This window comes from Saccostrea cucullata, unplaced genomic scaffold, assembly GCF_032062105.1.
Source record: "Saccostrea cucullata isolate Sc308-1 unplaced genomic scaffold, CSIRO_AGI_Scuc_v1 ctg3639, whole genome shotgun sequence".
Lineage (NCBI taxonomy): Eukaryota > Metazoa > Mollusca > Bivalvia > Ostreida > Ostreidae > Saccostrea > Saccostrea cuccullata.
Window position 1 is genome coordinate 32,777 of NW_026933086.1, and position 21,062 is coordinate 53,838.

Below are 21,062 nucleotides of genomic sequence, written 5' to 3' on the forward strand. Positions count from 1 at the left end.
CATATACCCAATAATGTAAATTGATACTTATGTTTCCAAAGTTCAGCAAAAGGCCGTCGTAATGTAATCGTCATTGTGTGAGAGCAGACATACAATGAAATCTCCTCAGGCACTTGGGGTATGCCACCTCCCCCCCCCCTTTTTTCTTTTTAAATCTGGGATTGAGTCACCTTTTTCCTATTTTGTATTCTAATATTAGCTCTTCTGAGCCAAAGGCTCAAAGAGCTAATGCTATGGCCATTTGTGCGGTGTGCGTTAACTTTTTAGAATATGGGCCATAACTCAAGAACCCCTTGGCCAATCAGTGTCGAATTTGTCACAGGGTATCCTTGGCCCAAGGGCTACTATTTATACTAAAATAAGGATTGGGACCCTAAAACAAGGGGAGATAATCAGGAAAACAAAACCAAAAGTACTAGTTGCTAAAAAAATCTTCTCCAGAACCACCAGGCAGATTTTCACCAAACTTACATACAAGGATCAGGATATGTTGAAAATTAAAAATTGTTCAAGGCATGACCCTTGGGCAAAGGGCGTGGTCTCAAGGTCTCTTTAAAGTTGACCTAAATTTACAATTAATAAAAATGTTTATATTTTGCTTACTATAAGGACTAGGATCATCAAATCTTGTAAGTTGATGCATCTTAGGACTTCACATCATGTTAACTCAAAAGTGGGTCACGGTGACTTACTTTTTTAATTTTGCGGGCATTTGTTTTCAACTTGATTTCAAGGCATATTTTGGACATTTTAAGGCCTATGATCATCAAACTTTGTCAGTTGATGCATCTTGGGTCCTTGAACAACGTCATCTTAAAAGTAGGTCACCGTGACCTACTTTTTGAACTTTATGACTTATCCTTTTTAAAACATTTAATCCCATTATTTCAGACACTGAGAGGGTTAGAATCATCAAATCTTGTAAGTTGCTGCATCTTGGGACCTTTTAAAACTTATTTATGAAAAAGTAGGTCACTGTGACCTACTTTTAGAATTTTGCAGGCATTCGTTTTCAAATTGTTTAAAAGGCATATTTTGATTACCTTCAGACCTACGATCATCAAACTTGGTCAGCAGATGCATCTTGGGACTCTGAAAAATGTCGACCAAAATGTAGGTCACGTGACCTACTTTCGACATTTTATGGCTATATTTAAGTATCTTTGGTATTAATTGGCTTCAAATCATCAAACTTTGCGAGTTGATGCATCATGGGTTTTCGGAGAGTGACGACCAAAAAGTAAGTCACGGTGACCTACTTTTGACATTTTATGGCTATATTTAACGGTACTTATTGGCTTAGAATCATCAAACTTTGTCAGTTGATGCATCTTGGGACTCTGAAAAATGTCAACCAAAATGTAGGTCACGATGACCTACTTTTGACATTTTATGGCTATAAGTATCGCCAGTACTTATTGGCTTAGAATCATCAAACTTTCTCATTTGATGCATCTTTGGTTTTCGAAGAATGTCGACCAAAAAGTAGGTCACGGTGACCTACTTTTGACATTTTATGGCTTTATTTAAGTATCTCTGGTACTTATCAGTTTAGAATCATCAAACTTTGATCGTTGGTGCCTCTGGGGTTTTCAGAGAATGTCGACCAAAAAGTAGGTCACGGTGATCTACTTTTGAATATCTCAGGTATTTATTGGCTTAGAATTATCAAACTTAGTCAGCAGATGCATCTTGGGACTCCGAAAAACGTCGACTAAAATGTAGGTCACGATTACCTACTTTTCACATTTTATGGCTATATTTAAGTATCTTAAGTATTTATTGGCTTAGAATAATCAGACGTTGTCAGTTGATGAATTTTGGGTTTTCCAAGAATGTAGACCCAAAAGTAGGTCAAGGTGACCTACTTTTGAATATCTCAGGTATTTATTGGCTTAGAATCTTCCATCTTAGTGTGTCTATTAATGCATCTTGAGTCCTCAGAAAACTTCAATCTTAAAGTAGTTCACTGTGACCTACTCATGGTTTTTTATAGCTTTATTAAATATCTTCAGTTCTAATTGGCTAAGAATCATCAAACTTTGTCAGTTGATGCAACTTGGGTCTTAGGATACTTAGGGTTAGAGGAATCAAATACAAGTGATAGGTTGTACAATTTATCAGAAGAGCGATTCAAGGCCCTTGGGCCTCTTGTTGATAATGTAACCCTTTTGTGTCCTTCAGCTGTTTTTAAATTTTTCGTTTTCGACTGATAGATCTCATTTTAATTTATGTATTGAATTTCGAACTCTTGCTCATCAAAACAATACATAAAATTTGTTTGATTAGATCATAAGAAGTTTTTTGAAAAATTAATGCATTTTCATTTCACAAGAAATTTCAATTTTTAGTCAGCATGGCTACACCATTCATCAAAATCAAAATTGATAAAGAGCATTAAGAATTTTAATGTAGTCTACCTGTGTGCCAAGTTGTGTCCCAAACTAATATAGTAGTAATATCATGAAAGTATTTCACTACAATATCTAGTTTTAGTAACCAAAGAAGGTTACACCATTTATGTAAATCAAATACTGATAAACAGAAATATGTACTAGTATCTTAGTGTAATCTGTTCGTGTGCCAAGTTATATAGAAATCAGACCAAACTGTATGAGGAGTAGCATTCTGAAAAATTGCTTACAATCGCGCAAGTTTTTTTCTGGTGTCTGACAAGTACAGCTCAAAACAGAGAACACAGAACACTAGAGTGACTGTCGTCTAACAAAAACTTTTTACCCACAAACTGGTTTTGAGGCATAAATTCCTTCTTGCTGAACGTGATATAATTTTGCTTACATAAAAACCAAGCAGTAATCAAAATATCTTTATTAAGAAAATTTTTTTTATAAAAAACATGGACGGAAATGAGTGAAAAGTAAAAATAAGCTGCAGATTTCTAAATAAAATAGGCAATCACAACACAATCAATATCACAAACAATGTTATATGGTGGAACATACATGTATACCAAAATGCTCCCCAGATGAATCATTAGCATAATAACCTTAAAAAAATATGAACCTGACATGAAATGAGAACAAAATGGAATTCTGATTGGAATTAACTTGGAAATTGTAATAAATAAATATAAATCATTAACAAATTTTAAAGCAGACGTTCTCAGAGATATAAACAATATGCCAACTTGATGATGTTTCTACAAAAATTTATTGTACTAGTTCATCAACACTTTCTGAAAACAGCACATTTTCAGGTCTCAGTTGTCAACTAAAGCCAACAAGTCTTTTTTATTTGGCATTGTCTTGTCATGGTCTGGTAATATTTAGCATGTCCCTGAATATTGTGTCTCTGTATTTTTTCTCCAATCCAATCATATAGGTCATGTAATTTGATGCGTGGAATCCTGTGATGGCATTCTCCTGAAAAAAAAAAGAATATAAAACTAAGCAATTCAGCTCTATCATGGCAAAATTTTACATTGACGGTAATACTACATTTACAAATGAAACAATGATGCACCCGCAGCTTATGGCAAAGGTTGTATTTTCTCAAATGCAAGTCAAACTCCAAGGTCAAGATCAAAAGGTCAAAATTCAAAATCAAGAGGCAGGTCTTTTCGCAAGGAATACACTTGTGAAATATGAAAGCCCTTGTTCTAAGTGTTCAAAAGATATGGCCAAGGTTAAAGTTTTTTTTATGAAGTGGGTCAAACTACATGTATAATGTCATAGTCAAAAATATTTATACCAAATGAAAAGTCTTGTCACAATGAATACATGTAAAGTATGAAAACCCTGGCACAAACTGTTCAAAAGTTATGGCCAAGATTTAAGTTTTGTATTTTTTTTGTAAAAGTGGGTCAAACTCCAAGGTCAAGAGGTCAAATTTGGTGCACTCAAAGAAAGGGTCTTGTCACAAGGAATAAACCTGTGAAATATGAAAGCCATAGTCCTACCCAGTCAGAAGTTGTGGGCAAGGTAATAGATTTTGCAAACAAACATATAAACAGACAGACAGATGGACTGACAGGGCAAAAACTATACAGTAAAACTCATTTAGTACGAACACAGATATTGCGAATTCACGGATACAGCGAAGTCATCTGGGATCCCCAGCTATATAAATTTAATGAATTTCTTATACGGTTATAACGAATTTCGGATATAGCGAAGCAATATCATAGGTCCCAGCGACTTCGTTATAACCGAGTTTTGCTGTATACCCCCAAATCTTCAATTATGGGGGCATAAAAAATAATAATGATAAAAAAAAGTACAGTTTTTAGAGAAAATTAAATGTCAATCTCATTATAATGGACAAAACACAACCTCTCTTGGCTAAATTATTTTTTTGTAAATAAGGAAATAAGTACCTTGAGATAAATGATGAGCTCTTGTGTTTGCATGTGTTCCATGATGTTTTTCTGTAGGTGTTTGAGGATGGCACAGCACAGATACACCTGGTAGTCGATCCCCATCACGACACACAGACAGACATACTGACAAATCTCATTCCAGTCCAGGTAGTTCCAAAAACACTGCTTCAGCCAATGAAAACAGATCTGACAAAAAATATCAGTAAAATGATGTTGAAGATAAAAACATACATCTGTCTGAATGGGGGGGGGGGGGGGGGGGGGGGGGGTATTGTTGGGATTGTTAACTAAATGTGTAAAAATAATATCTATCTAAGACTCATGTACAATCCAAGGTTTAAATTGTGTATTTATTTGTTGTTGTAAAAGTGGGTCAAACTCCAAGATCAAGGTCAAGAAGTCAAATTTGGTGGTACCCAACAGAAGGTCTTGTCTCAACTTTCTACCACCCTAAGTACAGTACCTGTGCTGGAGTAAATCCTGACATTTTAAATGCGGAGGCTACAAGAGGAAGTTCTATCTGGAGAATTAGTTCAATGTTGTGACCTGTGCTGGAAAACAGTGGGGAAATTCCACTACACATCAGGTCAGAGGGCAAGTGAACCTGAAAATTCACAAAAAGTAATGAAGCAACTGGTTCATAAGCATAATTCTATATTCAGAACAGAGGCATATACAGAGAGATCAATTTAGCATATTTAAATAGGAAAACTTTTCTACTTCTGTCAGTAGACTTGAATGATAATGACATTTCCTTCACACTTCATTATTATTTTCAAGAAAGTCTTAACCTTTTGAAAATGTAACACTGGATCAGATTCATGGCACATTCTAATGGTGTGCAGAAACTACTACATCTGGATTTTCTTTTGAAAATCACATTCTTTCTGAATTTTACCCTGGGTCATGAACTCATAAGCAATAAACAGTTGAACTTTGGTATCTTGAACACTGATAAAGAGAATACTATGTATATGTTGAAATTATTTGGAAGTCTATAACACTTATATTTATTTAAAAGTTTTACACCTGATTTTCTCAAATCATTAGATACCATACAGTATTTTCACTTTCCTATTGGGTTTGAGATAATAAGGTGTACTAATAAATCTTCTGAAGACTTCAAAGTTAAAAATTCATGGTCAGACCGTGAATTTATAAATTAGACTACCAATGAGCTTGCAGCAGACTTACAGAGCAGTGAAGCCTGGGGATCCAGAGATAGCCAGAGCAGCCTAAGGTAGAGAACTTATGGAGGAAGTTCCAGGACTTCTCCAGGTTACCCCCAAACATCAGAAAGATTGTGGCAGCGAACCAGTCAAAGCCTCCATAGACCGAGTGGAGGTACTCTGAGCATGGAGAACATATTATTACATCAAGCTCAACTAAGATATATATCACTGAATATACATGTATATTAACCAATAAACAGTCTGATTGAGCTTTTCAAGAAAGGATTGGCAAATGAGTTTTTAAAAACAAAATAATGAAATCAGTTGTTCATCACCTACAAGTATAAGTGTAGCTAAGTATACTGAAGCATGCAATATTATTTATATTTCATATACAATATACATGTTTGTATGCTTAAAGACAGTCACATGATTCCACATTTCTTTAAAAACATACAAAGGACAACAACAGTTTGGAATGACCTTACCTATAGAGGAATCGACCCCTTTCTGCTGTTGTTTGAGGTAGTAGGAACACTGCCTCAGAAGCTGAGCTAACCGATCTGTTACATCATTGTGTATCACCTTCAGGTGAAGGCCATACCTAAAAGTCAATGTCAAGATTGGATAAATGTTGATATGAATATTTGGATTTGCAAGCACTGTATTTTTGTCTTTAACAGTAAGGCTTGTGAAGTGTGAAGAATATATATATTTTCTTGAAGTAAAAAATATGATTTGCAACCATAAGTAAATATATCTGTTACTTAATTTTTCTAAGCAATCGGTATTTTCATTTACTAGATCTTGACTTTCAGCATCTATCAATCAAATTTTTTTATCTTTTGTAACGTACACCAAACACTTTACCTTATAGCCATTTTGATGCCATTCTTCTGAAGTGGTGATAGTTTTAGACCTTTTAAAGCACTGTCTGTACCTTTAGAATGAAAGAAAAGTAGTAAATTTAGCCTTGTAACACTACAATTATTCTTATATCTGGGATTAGGGTTTGAAGTGTCAAATTTACATGGATACATCAGAATGTGTACATTGAAAAGCATTATACTTTATTAAGGAAAAAGATTTCTATCACAACTGTTATATATCAAGAATTCTTAATCATTTTAATACTTAAGCATTGAATTAATATTTTGGGATGTCTTCTGTCCTATAACCATCTGGCCGTGCCAACAAATTGAATACCGCGCGTTAGCATGGTATGATAATTTGTAGGCACGGCCAGGTGTGTTTCAGGACCGAAGACATCACAAAATATGAATTCAATGCTTATATTTACATTCTCTAATTTTTCCTTTTCATAATTGTTTATTTTGGCAATTTTTAATGTGAATTTAGTGCCCTTCAAAGTTAGTGCGCTTTATAGATGAAAGAGCCGTTTGTGATGTTTGTGACGTTGCAAAGTTAAATAACGCAAACGGAACATTGCGAGGAAAAAAGTGACGAATTAATTTTAAACGCACATTTGTTGTATTTTTACAATAATTTAACAGGGTAAATTTTTTTTTACTTAATTGTGTCAAAACAATGTACATTTTGGTGTTTCTAGAGTATTGAAAATGCATATAGTTCCTACTGTGTATTCTAACGCGCGGTGACAAGGTTTCGCATGTGTTATAGAGATTTGAACGTCGTGGATTTCTAATGGATTTGATAAAGAAAATAACACTGAATGTAAATATTTATCTCTGAAATAAAAATACTCAACAAAAATATTGACTTTTAATATTGGAACAGAATAAAGTTATCAAAAATGGTGTTGATTTAAAAGTTAAAGTTTGATGTTACAAAAACTTAAACCTGAAAAGATGAATTATAAAGAAACAAAAAGTTGCAACAGTTTTTGTTATCACAAGGTTGTGCAAATCTTAAATTATCAATAACAGTGTTGGCCTGTTGGCCTCAGTCTGTGATAATAAAATGTGGCAAATCTGTGGCAACCTTGAGTTAGCCTACCACTGTTGCCACTGCTGGGGCGTGAACGGCGCCCATAACACCACGGCTCTATAAACAAAGGGATTACTGCAAACTTAATGTGGCATGGCAAAATTAAAAGAAAACAGACATGTTACATGTTACAACATTATAAGTACAAATTCAAGAAGTAATTCAGGTAACAATGGGTAATGGAGCAAAGATACTGAATCAAAAATGTACAAGTAAAATTTCTAGAATCTACTTGTCAGACATTTACACAAATTCCTGAAATTGATTTTACTCTGTTTAAAACAGGGAAAAACTAAAGAAACACAAAAGTTCAATATGTTTAAAAAGAAAATATTTCCTTAACACAACATATATTTTACACACATGGGTTTTGGGGGGTGGGGTGGGGGTGGGGGATATCAACCATATGATTCCTACCTGTATATTCCAGTAATGGAAAGACATCCTGAATCTTGGACATAATTGGAACTCCCACCTCTAGTAACTGCTGTAACACTGTGTAAAGAAAAATTCATAGATCAGGAAATAAAGAACAACAATTTCACTCAAAAATTAAGATTAAAAGATCAATCAGAAGATTTTTAATTACATAAATAAATCAATTCAAAACCTTTGTCTAATCTACATTTAATCTATATACACACAGTAAATAATAGATCTTACAAGTGCAGTTTATTGTATAAACTAAAATGTTTATTAATATGTACTCACAATTTCCTTTCAGCATGTCTGGTTTGGATATCAGCATTTTAGAGAAGAGCGTTTTACATTTGTCTAACCAGGCTTGGCCTTTTTCTGGTTTCTTTGCAGACAGGAATTTAGCCAGGTCATTGTCTGTCAATTGAACATCTTATAATTATTAGAAATTACAATTATTATAACATACACTGTATTCAATATTAAATACTTCAAGGACTAGAAATTAAAGAAAAATAAATTTTACAAACCAATAAGAAAATACTGAATTACATGATTCATTCCAATTCCAGTTTGATTATTTACCAAGTTTATTATCTTTGCAACCTTACAAATATTTACCGATATTTTAGTTAAACATATACCCATTGATTTGCTGAAAAAAAATTTGATGATATAGAATACATGTATATCTTTGATGTGGCTTTCTTAATAAATGAAGAACTTGCCATTACTTTTTTTTTTTAAAGTTATATGTGTTAAAAAACATTTCTTATATAAATGATGAGGCCAAATCTTTTTGTGAAATTACTTTCTGTGCCCGTGACCAAATTAAGTGGTCATACAAACAGAAAACCAAAATTACAGTTTACCCATCACTGCACTTCCACGGTGAAAAATGAAGCTAATTAATTATTCAAGAGCAGGCAGGCATGACAGCTAGTTGTTTCAATTTGTATACATTGTATAAAGGTATATGGATATAGCTTTAATTAACTGAAAAGTATAGGCATTCAAGTTCAGCATAGATCAAAAACACCTTTGAACTCATCATCTTCAATTGTTTTTTTTTCCCCTTCAAATTCCGTGAAATATTGAAAAGATGCGATATGTTTAGCAGATTTCAAAAAAATATAGAAATTTTATGCCTGTCTTCAAACTTATTCATGATATATACAATAATTGTAGGCACTGTATGTAAGTCATGCATATATATGTCATACAGGGTGCATGTTCACATGCAAACAGGTGCCCACATACAAACCTTCTTCTTGTTCTGATGTCAAAACAAAAGCTACAAAGTCAAACATTACAATGTACAACAAATAAAATATCCACATGGACTGCATTTCTTCATTGAGCTTTATTATAGTGTTAACAACAAAAATCTATGATGATGATGAAGATACAGTGATGAGGATATGATGATGATGATGAAACAGCATGCTGCACTTCTTTTGATGACCTAAATTAGTATGTATAACCTGGATTTTGCCTAAACCCATATGAATTTTTATAAGTGTGTTTTAAACAACTATGTTATGCCAGTGGCTGTATTAGTACTACATTCATGAATAAATGTACATGTAATTATACTTCAAAGGGACAACAGGTTAGTTCTACATACTGGTCATGTGTGTTAAAGAGTTACATATTTTTAAAATCTCTACCAATACAAAATATAGATAATCTTTCTTAAATAATCACCATCACCATTACTGAACAGAAATTTGCAACCTTTGGAAATCAGTACGAACAGAGTGATCTCCCCCTGACCATAGGGCTCACCACTAGAGGGCATTAGTTCACACAGAAATGAGAAATCTATTGGCTGACCTGAACTTGTAAATAAACCCAGAACTTTTCTCTTCACATCAGACTCTGTATATTGTCAAATATCAAAATACATGTATTTCAATTTTGCTTCCCTTTCACTTTCTCATGACCCTCAAACACTGAATGGATATCAGTATTCCATAATACTTCTAGGTTCAGTAAAATCATTTTAAATCAGGAGACCATTAAACATATAAAGCAAAGCAACTATTCTTTCTTTCCATGTATGTTATAATTATTCATAAATGATTATAGAACATATTTATATTGTATGAAAAAGAGTTAATAAAAATATATATTTTAAGCATTAAATGCATGTATACATAAACTTCTATATTGTTTAAGCATGTAAATAAAACAGTAACACCCATGCATACAATAAAATACAAGATATACACCTCTTCATTTTATACTTGAACAACACAATTAAACAAAATATACAACAAAAGCATGCTAATATGATTATTTGAACCCATACACTGTGCTCTTTATATAAAACATACCTTGTTTGACTGTAGATCTTCCCCCAATACTGGGGACATATTCTCTTGGAACTGGATAGGATGAAAACAGTGGGAATGAAAACACACCACTCTTCTTATTCTGAAAAGCAAAAAAATATAAGATTCATTATCAAGATCTTATTAATTTAACTTGCTACACTGGAGAGTAAGTACCAGTACAACTCTGTAAGAGTGAGCTTTTAAAACTCTGACCTCGTCAATGGTTCTGGGCGGCAGGATTCTCTCAGAGGGTCCCCCTATCAGGTAAGATCTCACCAAAATGTGATTCCTCTCCACAGACAGTAGGTCCAGAATTATATTTTCTCTATAAAACAGAATAAGCTTTTTTTCATGTATAAATGCACAATGTATATACAATGTACTGTACCTGTAAGATAAGCTCAAATGAGATATTATTGATATTGGATGTAATTGATGGCTATCCAAAGAAATAGAGGCATTTAATCATGTGTAGCTTCATATTTGCACAGGAAAATTCTGCAACTACTGCCTAGGTGTATTAGGTACTTTAAAGCAATTCCTTTGCTTTATGAACATGTGCCAAGTCAGGGTTTGACACTAACTTTCAAACTATAGTATCCCACAGGGCTGGCAATTTTAAATTTCTACTAACCCTGTTCATGAATTAGTTGTCCAGTAGCTAAAGGCTGCTGGCTGAATTTTGAGGATGTAGCTATTGGTGTGGGAGGAAGTGTTCCTTTCCTGGTGGTGGGAATATGGGGGCCTCTCTATGTAAACTTTTTAAAATAAAGACCGTATTCTCCGTTTCTACATCATAAATTTTGTAAGACAAAGGTGATAAAGATTTTTACTACGCCAAAACAAGATTGGGTGCCCATGAAAAATATACAGTTCAATTCATCTAACAATGACATGATTTAAAAAGTAAATTAATTCCCTAAACCTCGCTAGCAAATTTCAGATTTTTTTAATTTAATAAATGAATCTTTAAAATTGCATTAAGTGAGTGTATGCATTATCTTAATTTTCATTGGCCCTGCAGGGCAAGCTTAATGACTTGTTCAGTAGCCCGACCTCAGTTTTCAGTTGTCGCGGGCCAGCAGGCTACCGTTAGTGTCGAACCCTGCAAGTTCTGTAGCTTTGTGTATATGAACCACTGTTTTGATTAATGTTCATGTGCTACTGCTTTTCTTTATATGCATTTGCTTCTTCTTTACATCGCAAACTTGTCTTATGTACATGTACTGTTTTCTTTTTTTTTTAAACTTGATCTGCTGCTGCTTACTATATGTACATGAGCTACAGCTTTGCTTTGTGTGCATTTTTTACTCCTTTACGTTATATACCATGTACATGTACAGATGCTTCTCCTCTGCTTTATCTGCATGAACATGTGCTGTTCCTTTGCTTAAAATTGTACAAGTACTACTGCTTTGTTTCATGTGCAAATGCATTTTCTTTGTTTCCTGTACTTGCACTACTTCTTTTATTTTCATATATTATTATTGTGCCTCATCGTTTTGATTCATACAATTGTGTGTTCTTTACTCATGTACATCTTCAACTTATCTTTGTATTCAATGATAACACGACTTATAAACCTGTTTATACATACTTGGGATAATGGTTGTCTTCCTGTGCAGAAAGTAAGACTTCCTGGAAGTTGTACTGGGACTGCAGCAACAGGAAGGTATCAAGACAGCATATCATCACACTCAGTACTCTGTAAGTACAGAAAAAAAAGTTAACCATGCCATCCATGGTTCACACATTAAGAAACAAATTCTAATGCAATTGATTTGTAAAACATGTTTTGATTGGCTAAATCGCCGTGTTTGAAGCAGTAAAATGAGCATTAATGAGAGTGAAAGCTTTTCATTGTGACATCATAATAGAGTGACGCAAAAACACAATGCTCCGTGACGTATTTCATACAACGAAACTCGACAAAATAAGAATTAAACAACAAATAAAATGCACAGATTGCATTAGAATGGGAATAACTATCTTCTAATTTGGTATTTGCGACCGTTAATGCTGATTTAACAGTTGCAAATATCCTTTTACTGGCTCTGCTTACACATCGCCAATAAAACTTAGTTTGCGACCGTTAAATCAGCATTAACAGTCGCGAATACCAAATTAAAAGATAGTTATTCCCTAAATCTTTACACCCCTAAAATCACTGTATAAATATAATTTTTATCATCCATTAATGAATAGGCATGCATACAGTGTCTGCAAATCGATAAATGTGTCATGGAACAAGTTCTGATATTGAAAGAAAATGTCTCAATTCCAGGTAATTAAACTGCCCTTGGACTTGAGAAAAACAAATTTACCTCAATCCAAAAGTGTGACTCTGTTCAAAATTGAACAAGGAATGGATTTTTGCCTCAGAATCTACCATAATAAGACGATCCACAAAGTCCTACAAATACAATGCATAAAATTGCCTTTGTTTAGGGTTTACATGTCAGTATGTACATGTATATTACATCAGGCTGAACTTGCCTTGTTTTTATTCCAAAAAATTCACTGTAACAAGAAACACTAATGTAAAGTCTACAAGTCTGGGTATCTTACTACTATGGTTGTAGGAATTTCCCTAAATCCATACTCTGGTTTGGAGGGAAGAGGTTTGTGGGCCAGAACTTCATACACAGCAGGGAATGCTGACAAAACATTCAGCAGTCTGATCAAATGCTGAAAAAAACCAATGTTATTTGTGAAATACTTTGTCCCTTTAAATAGTGTTTAAAGTCATTTCAACATGATAGTCGCATTGAATCAACAAATTCTGAAGACTTTCACATTACTTCAAAGTATGTCAAAAAGAATTGGTTTTAGGTGATGTTAATTACTGTTTTTGGCCCTATGTACAAGTTATATGTAAAACTCCCAATAAACTGACCTTGTGGGAGGATCTGTCTATGGTGTCCACTGACCAGATTTTGGGGGTAAACAGAGGAGTGTCAGAGGCCCCACACTCCAGAACTGACCACATCTCTGATATCAGTGACTTGATGTAACCTAAAATAGCAAAAGCCATGTACCCGTAAATGATAGTAGTTCAATCTGAATAAGATGAGATAATATAATGAGATAGTAATGAGAAAATATGAGGAACTTCCATAACTGTCTGTTGAAAATGAAACCTTTGCAAAAGTATTAAAATTTATTTAAACTTTTAGGTAATTTGGGAGACAATCTAATCTTCTGAATTTTCAATCCTTTTTGGATGAAAGACAATCATAAATTTTTCCCCTTGTCCATTAAATTGTTAGTAATTTAACAATGAATGCAACGGAAGTTCACAGAGAATGTTTCACTAATCACTCTCGGGTGTTATCATAATAGGTGATAGGCACTTCCATTGAATTTACCTAAGGAAATTTCAACGTTCCGACAGGAATGGTGTTTAAGCAGATATTGTGGGATTCTTAAGAGATGCAGAGTCAATCAGATAGCGTAGACTGAGACAGAAATATATGTAGAGACAGTGTGGACCGACGTTTTAGGTGAAAATGAAATAAATACATGTTTTTAAACCAAGAAAGACCAGTGGGTGTACAACATAAACAAACCGGAGTGGCATACCTTTCTCTCTTATAATGTACAGGGGGGTATTTTTTTGTGGAGCGATTATTTTGGGGGTTTTACGATTTTTTCCTACTGTAAACAAGATGAATAAGTGTAATAAATATAATTTGTGAAAAAAATGTCCAATAAGCCCCTGGGTTGAATGGAGGGGGGGGGGGGGGGGGTTCTGTCCACAAGTACCTGTGAATTAATTTAGGTAATTTGACTTTTTAAATATCCCACCTGTTTTCTGTAGGGCTATCATTCCTGGGGCGGTGGCAGCCACCTGGGTCACCATGTATCCGTAACCAAACTTCTCACACTTACTAACCTACAGTAAATAACCATTCATCTTAGAAAATAGTACCTCAGATCAAATACTGGGAAAACAACTGGTACCTGCTTTGCAAAAGCAGGGTTACGATAAGGTCTTTGTGAAACGATTATTAAATTACATCAGTGAAATAAAAGATCTCACCTGAAGTTTCTTCTCATATCTAGCGTACATATAAGACATACACTCATTCATGGCCCCCGTCTGTTGTAACAAGAGAAGCCCTTTGGCAGAACTGGCAAAATTCAGCAAGTTGTCTCTCAGGGTATCTTCCCAGGCAGTTCTAAAGAAACAACAAAACAATACATCATCTCATTGTCCTAAGCTTTTGCTTACGATTCGTATGTAAAACTTGTGAAAAGAAAAATCTGCAAAGTGACACAGATTATTATACAGTGTCAGATATACCATATGGTGGATATAGTGGAACATATGACTCAGTGGTCACAGGGATAAACAAGTAACCCAAGGATTGCTGGTTGAAGCCTCATCTAAGGATTGCTGGTTCAAGCCTAACACATAGATTGCTGGTTCAAGCCGTGCCAAGGACACTTGATTTTGTGTGTTGTGACCTTAAACAAGGCATATCTGCATTGCCTCTTTCCACTCAACTGCAGTGGACACTGTCTTATGCTGTAAGGTTATCCGGTGAAGGACAGGTGTCCTATCCAGAAGGAGTCAATGGATCTCCTCACAGAACACTGGCTTAATGAGTCACAAGGCTCAGAGAAGGATTCAATTTTCATTGAATATATACTTACATGTCCAGATTGCCATGTCTGGCTGTGACAACAGAGTCTGAATCACTGGAGCTGTTTTCTGAAGGAGTTGGGGTCACCGTTCTCTCTGATTCTCTGAAAGCCTATAAACAAAATAAAATTCTTGAACAAGTTATCCCCCTTGAATGCTTTTACTTCTTTCAAATGACACTTAGTATAGTATAAATTGTACATGTATGATATTTCTATAAATGCAACTAATTCTTTGATCATAACCTGACCTCTTTCCAGACACGGACGATGACGTTATGAAGGTCATACTGATACAGAACCAGAAGCCCCTCACATGTGTTATACAGCTGTCGACAGATGTAAAGGTATGCCCCTATCACGTTCTTGGAGGGAGCAGTCCCTCCATCACGAGGAATTTCTCCAAGCAGGGCTTTCTTTGTGAACTTAGCAATGATATGTGCAGCTGAAGATCTACAAAAACGAAATGTGTCCTCAAATCACCCTGAAGAATATTTCTATTTACATTTGAGTAGTAATTAATACTTACCATCTTGAAATAAAGCAAAAAAACATTACATATTTAACATCAGCAAAGATACTGAAATTAAACATAATTTTGTTGTCTAAATAAGTATCCATGAAAAATTATCTTAAAAACAAAGGTAGACCTCACACTAAAAACAAAATTTGCAACAAAAATTTCCATAAACCAGTACACGAAGATTGTGGTAACCGTATATTTCATCTCAAGCTGTAAAAATTAAGATTTGCATGTACAATAAATATTTACTTGCATTTTTTTATTTTGTCACATGCTTTCATCATATATATTCTGATATAATCTTTCCAACAATGTTACTACTGGCAATACATGTACGACATTAATTATTTAAATTTAATCATCTTTTGACAAGCAACATCTCATGATTCTTACTTAGTACGTGTGAATATGTCCTTGCGTTCTCCGTACATCAAATGTCTCCTGCCTTTTGTACTGGACGCTATCATTGATACGATGTCTGCTATTTGTAACAGAGTGCTCTCCCCTGGAGAATTGTGCTCCTATCGATTGAAACAAAATCGTCTTACTTTTGTACATTTCAAGTTAATCATAAATATAGAACTGATTAGAAAAAAAAAAAAGCTAAAGAAAAATGATAAGAAAATGAAATTCGCTAAAGAAAAATGGTAAGAAAATGATTTCTTCACGATTATTGAAATGATTCAATTGATGCAATGCAGCAAAAAGAATTTGATTGATATTAAATGAATGAAAGCCAGGTATTAGTTTACACAACGAATGATAAATGAATCAGGTTGGAATGAAATATGTGAATTTTATAAGATGCAATTAACATCATGCAATTTTAATGACTTGTAGAAGTGAAGCAATATACATAAAAATTAAGAACACAACAAATTTTAAATACATATTCAATACCTACATGTAAAATATATTTACATTTAAATTTGTTATACACATATTTAAACAAGTGGATGATGCCCTTATTTGTTTAGCAAATATAATTATTAAAGCTAGTTTATTTTTATTTCAATACAGTGGGAAAAAACATTCCTAAAAAAAAAAAACGGGAAAGGTTTGGCCCCTAGTTTGTGAAAGTAATGTTGGAGGAAATTAGTGTTTTTTTAAAATATGGTGGGAATTTTTGGAACTGAATGACAATCTTGGCTTGGATAAAATATTTTGGGGGAGATGGGAGTTATCTAGGGAAGCTGAAATGTTCTCTTTAAAATGATATTCAAAGGAATACATAAACAAAACACAGCATTAGAAAACTGTTCAGATTTTTAAATTTTAGGATAATAACTATCAAAATTATAGCTGAAAACATGTCAGTTTCTTGGGAATATAAATTCAAAGGCAAAAGGTTCAGGAGTTCTCAGGAGTTCATTCTTTTTTCCTAGACTTTCTGGATTCAATCTCACCTCAAAGAAAGAATAATCACTTTCTGGTCGCACAAGCTATAGAATATGAAAATATTCGAAAATTTGACAAATTACCTCTACACATATTTTGATATATCTTTTTCTACTGTATGAATACATTGCAACTATATACATGTAAACATGTACATGTATTATAACTTTAGTATCAACCATTCTATATTATACATCAATTTGTTTTGTAAACATAAATCCAGCCAAAACAAGAGTTTCTCTGATATAAAAGTAAAGCTTATTAAACGTAGCTCCCTATAACGGTCTAAATATAAAGTTAGCTTGTTCCAGACTAACTACTGATAACACCACTGTTATTTTACAAGGCAACCATAAACCAACCAGCTGTAAAAGATAGTACATGCACTGTATAATGAATACCATGGAAACATGCAAATCAACTTACAACTTCCTCTCCTTCAGATTCTGTTTTGTTACACTGGATGAAGAATGAGAACAATTTGTAATGATTAAAATGTTTCAATGAGTGAACAAGAAACCATACTGATGTCTCTTCATTTTAACACATGTATATGATGTCTATGATGCCTCCTTGTATAGGTACCTTTGAATGTTGATTATGAACAAATCTTTAGGTCTTATCCTTTGGAGGCTATTTTAACCTCCTTGTAAAAATAAACCTAAAACCTCGAAGTGAAAACAATAAATGGTTAACATCATAAATGGAAGAAAATGGTATTAAATATTACCCTTTTTCACAGTAAATTGAGTAAATTAAGTATTCTTAATTCTAGGATTTAAGCTTCATGCTCAGAAGTTTTAAGGATGCAATAAGTATGCACACATTGGTAATTCAACACATTTTTAACAAACATGTATGATTATGGTAAAGAAAATGTAATCATAACTTAAACTGAACATAGGCAATATACATATTGAAGATTCAATATACATGTATGTTCTAAACCTGTAATGAACATATGATTAAAACATGTGATTCTAATGTAAGTTATGAGAGAGGTCAAGAAGAAATTTTGAAACAATGGCTACAAAGAAAAAAGACTCAAGCATGATTTCTTGCTATTGAATCAAACTAATCCTTGATATGGAAAAAAACATAGTTACCTGAGCATCGAGGAACTGAGATACGGGAGACAGAAGAGCCGTGGTGATCTCGTCCTTATACAGACATATCTCAGCAGTCTGCTCATGGCTACACAGGATCTTTAGAATCTCTGTCACCAGTGTAGCAGGTTCATAAGACACTACGTAAAATTGAAAGAACAATAATGTATAACTAAGCCCTGAAATGCACATCTCAGAGAGCCAATCTCTGACCAACTTGTATCTGTAAGACATATTTCATACAATGCGTCATACTGTAAAACGAGAATATATGGCGCACTACTAATTTTAGCGCCTTTGGCTCAAGAGCCCCTGAATGCTAAAATTTATCAAGCGCTAACGGATTTCTATAAAAAATTATTTTTGTGTGTGTTCAAAGCATTCACATATATATTGTATAAGTACATATAAACCGGAATGTGTGATTACGTAATGTCGAAAGGTTACTGGATTTTTATAAACACACTAGCACTGTAGGATCGATCAAGAAAGTTCTGCCAAATTATAATTTAATTAAACTATTGCTAGTTGTTACCCAATACTTATCATTAGCACCTTCAAAGTTTGGCTTCTCGGCATGTCAATCATCTATCACCTCAAGGTAAAGAATGCAATCAAGCATGGCGATTGAGTTTGCAGACATTAATACCTGATTATGTTTACTGTTTATCCAAGTAACTTTCTTGAGATGTTTTCTTATGAATAAAATGTGTAAATACTCCACATTTTCTTATATTAAAAAATAATAAAATAAAATTGACGTTGTACCACGACCATGTGATTGCAACACCATGGTACAGTTGACGAATGATTACTTATATACGTTTATAGTGTTATTGTGTTCCCATGCTTGAATAATCAAAAAGTCAAATAAGGACGTGGATAAAAAAAACAATATCCATATTTATATATTTTAATGAAAAGTGCAAGTGCTAAAATTTATTTGCGCCAATGCATTCCCACTAGCGTTTGCGGTAAAATATGTACATGTATGCACCAAATTTTCTCGTTTTACAGTATAATACTTATGTTACAATGTTTTCCATATTTGTTGTATGATAAGCTGTAATTATACATGTAGGCAATTTAATCACTGTCTTTCAGATTACTGATATGAAATGATAAGAATAGCAATTCTTGAAATACAGCAAAATAAAATTTAAAGTTTATTTCACTCACAACTATGAGCTCTAGGCATTGTAAAAGAACTTGGATCCACCACAACCAAAACTAAAGAGACCAGCAACTTCTTAATGGTTATAGGGTCTGTAGATAGTAAGTACATGTTTAAAAGAAACCAGTATAACCAATAACATTCCATTAATAATCATCATCAAAATCATTTTAAAATTAAATCATGTTAAAGTATTTTCAAAAGCTTTACATGTAGTATGTAATGGTAACTGAAAACAAAAATTAAAAGTTTGAGGCCAAACTTGATGTCTAAGATTTTTCTCCATACATCAAATACTGGTATATGGTTTAATATATATATCATACATGCCTTCTGAATCTTTTAGCTTGATGGGGAAAAACTTGCGACCATTTGTAAAACATAGCAATCGACCAAGTAAATGAACGGAATGAATGAAATAAGCATATTCCAACTCTGCTCCTGCATAATAGTTTCTTCTGCCACCTACAAATAAATAAAATACACTATAATTTCAAAAACAAAGTCTAGGATCATATTAACCTTAATGTTCATATGCATTAAAAGTGAAATAAAAAGTTACTGATACAATGTATTGTAATTTAAAACTAATTTTATTTGTTAATGTCAGAGTGAATCCATTTAAGAAGACAGCTTTTTTGATTCCAATATTAAAAATTCACTAAAAATGAGATGAGATAAACACCTCCAACAGTAATCTTTGAGTATGTGTCTGAAAAATCACTCATCAGGTCAAAGGGAAGTTTACGATTGGCCGAAAAATCCAGACAATGACGCACAGCATTAACAACCTACAAAATGCATCATTTTCACACACACTCAAAAAAAGAATTTATTGTGATGATTGTGTAACCATTTTATGATCATAAAAGTGACAATAATTCAGCAATAAGGAATTAATAAACTTTAAAATTGAAATTGTATTACAAAGCATAATTTGAAATGAAAATTACTAAATTACTTTTTCTATACATAATATTGTACAAAATTCTTTATGCTGAGGTTTTCTGACTTATAGAAATGGAATAATGTTACTCACAATTGGTCTATACTTTTCTAATAACTTCAACAATCTATGACGACTGTAATTGCCATGCTAAATAAAACAAAAATAGAAAATGAAAAACTCTAAAATTCTATTGCAAAGCATTTGAACAAGTTTCTCTTGAACACATCCTGTACTTCAAACAAGTTTGTTATTTGCTGATAGCATGTAACATATTCCAGTATTTTGAAGACTGCTGTACAGTACCGGTATTTGGGTCTAGAAATTATCACATGTATGCATATTGTTCTTTTCAGCAAATAAGAAACTACTATATTTAAAAGTGCTTACTATTTAACAGAAATAAATGAGTCATATAGCTAATTCTAAAAAGAATCTTTTCTCATAACATTTACAAAATATCTACAGCATAGCAAAACTGACCATCCACTTGATGAACCATTGTGCCTTGGGGTCAATGAGTGCAATGAAGTGAATGGGAGATAACTGTGCCGATGTTCCTACTGGGCCGCCCATCTGATGAATGGAAAACAGGTTCAGAGTACTCTCCAGAATTTCCTCTATGTATCTGAAAATTATAAAGGCATCAATTTTAAACAAACATGCAAACTTGATTTTCTCTAGATGTATCTGAAAATTATAATAACCGAAACTCTTAACACACATGTAAACTTGGCTTCCTTTTGATATATCAAAATTATAATTATGACCAAAATTCTAAACAAACACATAAACTTATTATTGTTGATGTTTATTTACCCAGAAATTTTTCTTTTGCAGAAAAATATGTGACATGATTTACACTGAATACTAACCTGTCTGGATAGCGTATCCAGTAATTTGTTGTTTCCTGTTGGAATTCATTCAACAAGCGAAACTGAAAATAAAAATAAAACACTGTTTGACGACTCTTTTAATCAAGACAACTGTGTTTGGTAACATTGTAGCTTATATCATGCGTGTACTCTCAGTT

The 21,062-nt window shown here is 33.3% G+C and overlaps 1 protein-coding gene across 1 annotated transcript; it reads right to left on the minus strand.

Annotated features, from left to right (window-relative positions):
* Nucleotides 1–2,866: 2,866 nt before the first annotated feature.
* LOC134237241 (protein broad-minded-like) lies at nucleotides 2,867–20,999 on the minus strand (the record flags this gene model as incomplete). The annotated part of the gene is made up of 28 exons (XM_062719346.1): nucleotides 2,867–3,383; nucleotides 4,337–4,525; nucleotides 4,803–4,943; nucleotides 5,534–5,688; nucleotides 6,000–6,115; nucleotides 6,382–6,451; nucleotides 7,897–7,974; nucleotides 8,191–8,313; nucleotides 9,733–9,777; nucleotides 10,236–10,335; nucleotides 10,449–10,560; nucleotides 11,833–11,940; nucleotides 12,560–12,648; nucleotides 12,804–12,923; nucleotides 13,132–13,250; nucleotides 14,043–14,130; nucleotides 14,278–14,416; nucleotides 14,895–14,995; nucleotides 15,134–15,335; nucleotides 15,799–15,926; nucleotides 17,230–17,262; nucleotides 17,910–18,049; nucleotides 19,089–19,175; nucleotides 19,414–19,548; nucleotides 19,769–19,874; nucleotides 20,123–20,179; nucleotides 20,513–20,657; nucleotides 20,905–20,999. Coding segments are annotated over 28 exons (3,135 nt in total), but the record flags the coding sequence as incomplete, so codon positions are not given.
* Nucleotides 21,000–21,062: the final 63 nt, after the last annotated feature.